The sequence below is a fragment of the Phaseolus vulgaris genome, chromosome 3 (genome assembly GCF_000499845.2).
Source record: "Phaseolus vulgaris cultivar G19833 chromosome 3, P. vulgaris v2.0, whole genome shotgun sequence".
Lineage (NCBI taxonomy): Eukaryota > Viridiplantae > Streptophyta > Magnoliopsida > Fabales > Fabaceae > Phaseolus > Phaseolus vulgaris.
This window is the reverse complement of record NC_023757.2, coordinates 35,650,669-35,657,985: the sequence shown is the minus strand read 5'-3', so window position 1 is coordinate 35,657,985 and position 7,317 is coordinate 35,650,669. Positions and strand designations below refer to the sequence as shown.

Sequence of the window (7,317 nt, the reverse complement as noted above, 5' to 3'; positions counted from 1 at the left end):
ATAATTATAAAAAAAAATAGGTTGTGAAGAAAAAAATGTCATTATTAATAAGCAATTGCAAAGGAAAACACGTAATTCTTTTTTATTGTAACCGATCTGCCACCGTCACAAAAGTATTGTTTATTGTGTTTTGGCTGAAAAAGTGGAGTTTCATGATTTTCACGTTATGCTAGCACGGGGAACAATACTTCAAGCTGCTGCTTCAGCTGCCAGAAAACTATTTTTTCTACTATGAATTATTATTCATTTCACATTTCTTAAGACATCACTTTAGCTAACTTTTTTATATTTGTTATTTTCTCTAGGTATCTTTATCATAATTAGTATATAAAATTTATTGAATAAATAAATACAGTTTCTGGTATTTTAACTGAGGATCTTAAAGAATGATTTGGTAGTCAACGTCGTTACTTGCATCGTAATCAAGTATAGCGTGAATGATGCCGAAGCCTCCTTTGTTCATGCAAATACGCCTAATTACAAAAAGTTGACCAAACCACTAACCACACTCAACAATTTCACGCGCCCAACGTTTAGGCCCAACTCCACCATCCCAACATATTACGGATTATTAATAAATACCTTAATAATAGAAACCATCATAACCATTCAAACTCATCAATTCTCCCTCCATCTAATTATTTTGTAATGACATTTTATTGTCACCAAACAAAAATACATCTAAATTTATATTTTTTTATTGTTTTTTATTAATTTTTTTCTATTTGGTTCAATAAAGAAAAAAGAAAAGGTGCAATGGATTTGAGTTACTCAACATTTACTTTAGAAGAGGAGAAGTCAAAAGGAAATCCCAGTAGCACGAAAATGTTCTCCTATGCGTTACATCTAAGAAACTTCAAATTTTATTAGTATCATCGCTCCCTACACTACAAATTTCATTTCCGGAAGAAAATGCCATACTTCACTTTCTTTTCCGAAGCTTGAACAATGGCGTCAAAGTACCCAAAGCCCAACCGGGGGCGATTCATGTGCTATTGTTTCATATTCGTCGTCTTCCTCTGCTTGTTCGCCTCAATTAACGAAGTTCGATTCAGTGGTTTACTAAGGTTGGGTCGATTTGCTCCCTCAAACGAAACAGCACCCACAAGAAACGAATCAGAAGACCTTCGAATCCTGATCTCCGTTCTGACCCTCCCCGACCAGTACCTACGACGACACTTCCTGCGCCTCGTGTACGGCACGCAAACCTGGGAGGGCGCTAAAGTGGAGGTGAAGTTCGTGTTCTGCAATCTCACAAAAGAGGATCAGAAAGTGATGGTGGCGTTGGAGATCATGCTTCACAACGACATCATCATCCTGAACTGCACCGAGAACATGAACAAGGGCAAAACGTCGACGTTCTTCACGAGCCTGCCCGAGATGTTCAACGACACGAGCGGCGTGGGGCCCTACCCTCCCTTCCACTACGTGATGAAAGCGGATGATGACACGTACGTGAGGATCAACAGTTTGGTGCGGTCGTTGAGGCCGCTGCCGAGGGAAGATTTATACTATGGATTCGTCATACCGTGTGGAAGCATGGACCCCTTCAAACACTACATGTCTGGGATGGGGTTTGTGGTGTCCTGGGACATTGTGGAGTGGATCCACGGCTCTGATATTCCCAAGAAACACGTGGAGGGCCCAGAGGATAAGGTGTTTGGAGATTGGATGCGATGGGCTCGCCGTGGAAAAAATAGGTTCAATGCTAAGTGGTCTATGTACAACTACCCAGATCCACCCTCCGTGTGTAGCCACGAGCTTTGGAATGACACTATTGCAGTTCATTTGCTGAAGAATCAAGAGAAGTGGATTCGAACTCTCTCCTTTTTCAACCACACTCATTCTTTGAACCCATCCAAGTTCTACCATATACCTTAGCTTAGGTGATCTTCATTCTCCACATTTGCAATTTATATCTTTTTCATATTTTATTTTTTTATATATCATGATACTAATAATGTTATAATATCTTATTTCATTTTGATATCACTTCTGCTCCCTACTTCTTAACTATTACATTCATTGAAAACAATGGAACAGGGTTCCTCTGTGTGTTTAAGTTACTGTCTTCTACTTTTCAAAATAAACTAGATCAATAAAATTTGAGTCAAAATTAGGTTAATTACTTGATTTTGAAATACTTTTACATTCATTTTTTTTGTAAATTCGCTCTCTAATTTCGAAATTACATCTTATTTTCTATCATTTTCATTATGGTTATTGTTATCCCTATAATTAAATTTCATTTTTGGACAAAAAATCTGTCAACCACACTTATTTATTAATTACTAAATTAAGTACATCTTCCTCCGTAAAAGAGTAATATAGAAGTTGGGGAATAACATAAAAAAACAACAGCTATATGTAATAAGTCATGTCATTATTAATTCTACTAACACTACAAGAAATATTAGCAACAATATATTAACCCTATTAATATTGTTATTACTTAATTTCTAGAGTTATTATGAGTTTGTCCAAGTCAAACTTCTCCAAGAAAATAAAAAGTAAGTTAATTTAATTTAACTCGAAATTATTTAGAGTTTTATATTTATAGTTATGCTTGCTGTTTTTCCATTAGTCCGACTAATTGTATCAAAATTAGTTCTTCTATTTTCTTGTTAGCTTTTATGTTTGCTTTGACTTACTTGTTTACCCAACTCATTGTTTTTTTTAGTAAAAAGAATATCAGAAAACAATTAAACAAGAATAATGGACTTCATAAAGACTACGTATTGAACTTTCAAGGAATGAAAAGCCTAAGTAAGGAAAGTGTTTGGCAATATCGTTTTTAAATCAAATAAACTACATTTTTCTTTAAATTTTATAATATAGCTAGACTACAATCTATGTAGATTATTAGATGACATGTATTTAATGTATTAAATTTTTAGTATTCTTTTGTAAAAAATAAGTCGAGGGTTTAAAGATATAAAATCCTTAAACACAAATTGAAGAACAACACTAATCAAACGCTAAAATCAAAAAGATGAAATCAAACCAGTTTCACATGTTAAAAAAACAAACAGTCCTCCTATTGCAATTTTCTAAAGATTTAGTTTAAAGTTTAAATAATTAAGTGATTCAATTAACTAAACTAGTGATATAAATTAACTTAAATTACCATAAAAAAACTAATTTGTAACTAATCATTAGTCATCAAATCAATATTCAATCAATTTCTAATTTAATTATAAAATTGAAAACATAAATTTTAATCATAAAGTCCAAAATCAAAATTAGAAAATAAAAGAATAAACTCATGTCGTGCAAATCTCATTTTTTTTTATCTTGATTTCATGAACTGATTTAGTTTTTTTTTTATGAATGAAGCACAACAAACAAATTTTAGAAGAAACAAATAGAAGAATAGGAAAAATTAAAAACGAAATTTGAGAGAAAAAAAAAACAAAAAAAAAATGAATATGAGATTAAAATTTAGTATAATGATTTATGTGTCTTGATTATAGCCCATTTATGCTAAAATATATATACGCTAAAGTCGCACCAAATATTAAATAATAAATTATAATTTTACTACTAATCATTTGTATACCTATCTTTTCCTACAAATCTTCTCGATTTTGTTATAAAATTTATAGAATATATTTTTTTAATTATTCCACCTGGTTTTACGTATTTTCTCTTTTTAAATATTTTTAAAAGTACATTAACTCTTTTTCGGTCTGCATAAAAACAAACGAATTTGAAATCTAGGATAAGTATTGCTAGCCCAAAGGTAGAAAAAAATCCAACTAATATAACTCTAGTCCAAATAAATTTTACATTTATTTAATATAACATCCTCTAAAATATTATTTAACTAATTAACTCTTAGAATTTGCTAAATAGTTTAATACCAATTATTTATTTACTGAAATCTAATTAATTACTATAACAAATCTTAATATTTGTATTAACCTCTTATTAATATTCAAAGCTTCACAACTTTTATTTTGATTTATAGAAAATTCCTAATTTAATTTAAGTTCTTAACATTTTCCTATTTCCCTGAATTAATTACATTAATTATTTCCAATTACATTAGTTTAGGGCAAATATAATTTTAATATTGTAAGGATTCAGAAAAGAAATAATCAGTAGAATTGGTACACTTGAATATTTTATTATTAAGGTTAAAAGAGTATATAAATAAAAATTCAACTATTCAAATTTTATTTTAATAAAATCATTATCTTTCTAAAAAAAATTCTTTTTTCCTTTCTTATACCTTTTTCCTAAGATTCTGCTCTCCTCACTCATCAGTCATTAAACAAGTCATTAAACTCCTGACAACAAATACTACATGTTTGTCTGATAAAAAAATTTGATAGAGTAAGTTCATTTTTGTTTTTTTCTTTTAGTCAAATATTGAATCTGTTAAGTTTGTTTCTGTTTAGGTTTTGTATGTGACTCTCTTAGTTTCAATGTTAATCTCTATTAGCTCAGGAACCTAGTCATATAGTTAGATTTTTTATCAAACTTTGTGGTGTAGGTTAAGCTACCCTTAAGTTTTTTATAGGTTTGGAGCTCTTAGTGAGTATCTAGTCAAGTTCAAGTGAGGGAAGTTAGTTTTAAATTTTCTAATAAAACCCTAGGCTATAAGATCTGGATTTAAGGGTGACGTGATCATCCGTCTCAAAAATTCTTGCAAGATTGTTTGTTTTTTATTATATTAGAAGTTGATTGAGATTAGAATGTGAAATAGTATATCACTACAAAAAAAGTGTATATTGTGGCGGTTATTTTCGTATAAACTGGCGTTTATAACCGCCACAATATACGCTTGTGGCGGTTTTCCAAACCGCCATAGAACTGGCCGCCACAAAGTTTAATATGGCGGTTTTAGTCTACCCGCCGCAACACCCGCCACTTTAAACATAGTGTAAATAGTGACGGTTTTTATATGTAAGTAGTGTCAGTTATAACTATCGCAATTTACATTCATTGAAGAAGATTCTGGCGCCATAATATAAGTAAGTAGTGACGTTTTTAACTGACGTAATTTTAATTCTGAATAAATAAAATTTAACCACCACTTTTTATAATCTGTTTTATACAATTATAAAATTTAACCACCATTTTTTTTAATCTTTTTATAATCTATTTTATACAATTATAAAATTTAACCACATTTATAATCTGTTTCATACAATTATAAAAATTAACCACCACTTTTTCATAATAAAATAAAATAATGTATAAAGTTATAATCATCCATTTATTTCATTGAATATTAAAGCACACATAATAATGTTCAAAAGTTTATATGTAAATGAAAATTAAAACACATAAAAAGTTCATACATCCCTAATCAAGTTTAAAATTACACACATAATTGTTCAAAAGTTCATACATCCCTAATCAAGTTTAAAATTAAAATACATATTCTTAATCAGTTTTGCTTCCACCACTTGATTCTATTATTTGATTAGGTGATGGAGCACCACTTCTAGTGTCTGATGCCTGAAATAAATAATTTTAAGTAAATGAATTTGAATATTACAGTAATGAATATATGTAAAAGTAACATTAAGAGTCCATTAAACAAGACATAAGAAGGGGGAACTCACCAATGGAAACAGATTGAGTGCATCTAGCATATCTAACAAAACAAAAACATCAAATTTAGTATCCTGTCTAAAAATGGGAACACGGGAATTTGAAAAGCAACGCAGACAAACTTACGTGTAGCAAAGGTTGTTAGTAAGAGTTTGCAAAGCATTTGCAGTAAAATTGTTTTCACCCACGTGATAGTGAGCAGGACGGCTTGTACCCTGTGTAACACATGGTTTACATCAGTGAGGATGTAATTTAACATAAAATTACAAGTTATGAGCAAAAAGAGTAAAAGATCTCACCTGTATTCTAGCATGGCTATGAAGATAAAAGCCAAACTCTGTTGGATGGCAGATTTTAAAATCAACAATTGTGTCTGCAATATTTTATAAGTAAAATTATTTACCACCATAGTTAAACAAGTTTCTTTAAAGGATATGGCACCAAATAGTGAACTAAAGTAAATACCAGGCAATATGTTGCCACTCTTGTCAACACACTCTTGTCAACAGAACTCTTGTCATGATGGTTGCTAGCAAAGAGTCTTGGGTGATGACGCTTTTGAACTACAACAAATGTCACAGGAGGTTGATAGTTGGGTTCAAGGGATGCACATGCATGGGGTTAGAACAAAGAAAAGATGAACAATTTAGCATTAACAACATTAAGTTCTCACATTGATGCTAAGAAAAATATTAAACCATTTCACCCTTCCGAATAACATTAATTGACTAATTTACAAAATCATTGGAAGTCCATAAAGAATAAAAACTGATATTAGATGGAAAAATAAGAGTAAACTCCATTCACAATAATTTCAAATAGCTAATAGACAATACATCTCTAGAAGACTTAAGGCATATCTTGTGTGCATTCACTTTCCAATTCCATACTAGCAACTCCATTTGCATGAGGTATATTACATCATACACATGTGCCCACAAAAAATATCCATACAAAGAAGAAATGAAGGATTTAACTAAATAAGGAATTTAAAATATCTTTGCCTTAAAAAAATTGCAATATCAGTTCATGCTAACTTGGTAAGGTGATAAAGGCATCTGAATGTTTGGCCATCTCTGCCTTTGCCTTCCTTTGATGCATTGTATTTTCCCAAAATCATGGCTCAAATCTCAGCAACTAACTTCATATCAGCTCAACCTTTACTTCTCCTATTGTTTCATCAATTAGCTGCAAAAGGAACCAGTGCATAGGGGATGGAGTAGATAATAAGATCAACAAAGTAAAGAGAAAATGAGCAACTAAGCAATTATGAGAGTTGAACGGTTGTTTATTTCATACTTTACCTAGCTATACAGACATCAATAATTTATAATCCAAGGGATTGAAACTAAAAACCAAAAAACAAAACCAACAAAAAAAAAAAATTCTAGCCAATGAAAGAAAACCTACAGAGGGAAAAGAGGTTGAACTTAAAAAGATATCACTAGCAAACTAGTCTCTAAAATATCTAGTTATCCTGATATATTTACCATTGATTTATTTCCACAATCAAGTTACATATAAACATTAAGAATTTTCTAAAACAAAAAGTATGACTCTTAATAGCCATAAAATCAACAAGAATATGCATATAAAATAAAGGATTCCAGGAAACACAAGCTTCACCAATGCTCACAACAAATAACATCTCTTTTAGCCAAATCTTCATTTACTTTGAAACAAAATCGAGACTTCAAAAAAAAAAAAGTTAGTCCAAATGTATTGAATAAATTAAAGTTATTTCAATGTAAG

General features: G+C 30.6%; 1 protein-coding gene and 1 long non-coding RNA gene across 2 annotated transcripts; one reads left to right on the top strand and one right to left on the bottom strand.

Moving 5' to 3' along the window:
* The first annotated feature begins 758 nt into the window (after positions 1-758).
* LOC137807341 (uncharacterized) lies at positions 759-1,992 on the top strand. Its single transcript, XM_068607946.1, has one exon. The coding sequence runs from the start codon at positions 949-951 to the stop codon at positions 1,879-1,881; it is 933 nt and encodes a 310-aa protein (XP_068464047.1). The 5' UTR covers positions 759-948; the 3' UTR covers positions 1,882-1,992.
* A 3,265-nt stretch (positions 1,993-5,257) lies between these two features.
* On the bottom strand, positions 5,258-6,335 carry LOC137805898 (uncharacterized). Its single transcript, XR_011080272.1, has 5 exons — positions 6,031-6,335; positions 5,865-5,938; positions 5,692-5,780; positions 5,577-5,608; positions 5,258-5,469 (listed from the first exon to the last, which is right to left on the bottom strand). It is a non-coding gene; the product is annotated as an uncharacterized lncRNA (long non-coding RNA).
* Positions 6,336-7,317: the final 982 nt, after the last annotated feature.

Coding starts and splice junctions, on each gene's coding strand:
- LOC137807341 (XM_068607946.1), top strand. CDS start 949: ATGGCGTCAAAGTACCCAAAGCCCAACCGGGGGCGATTCATGTGCTAT.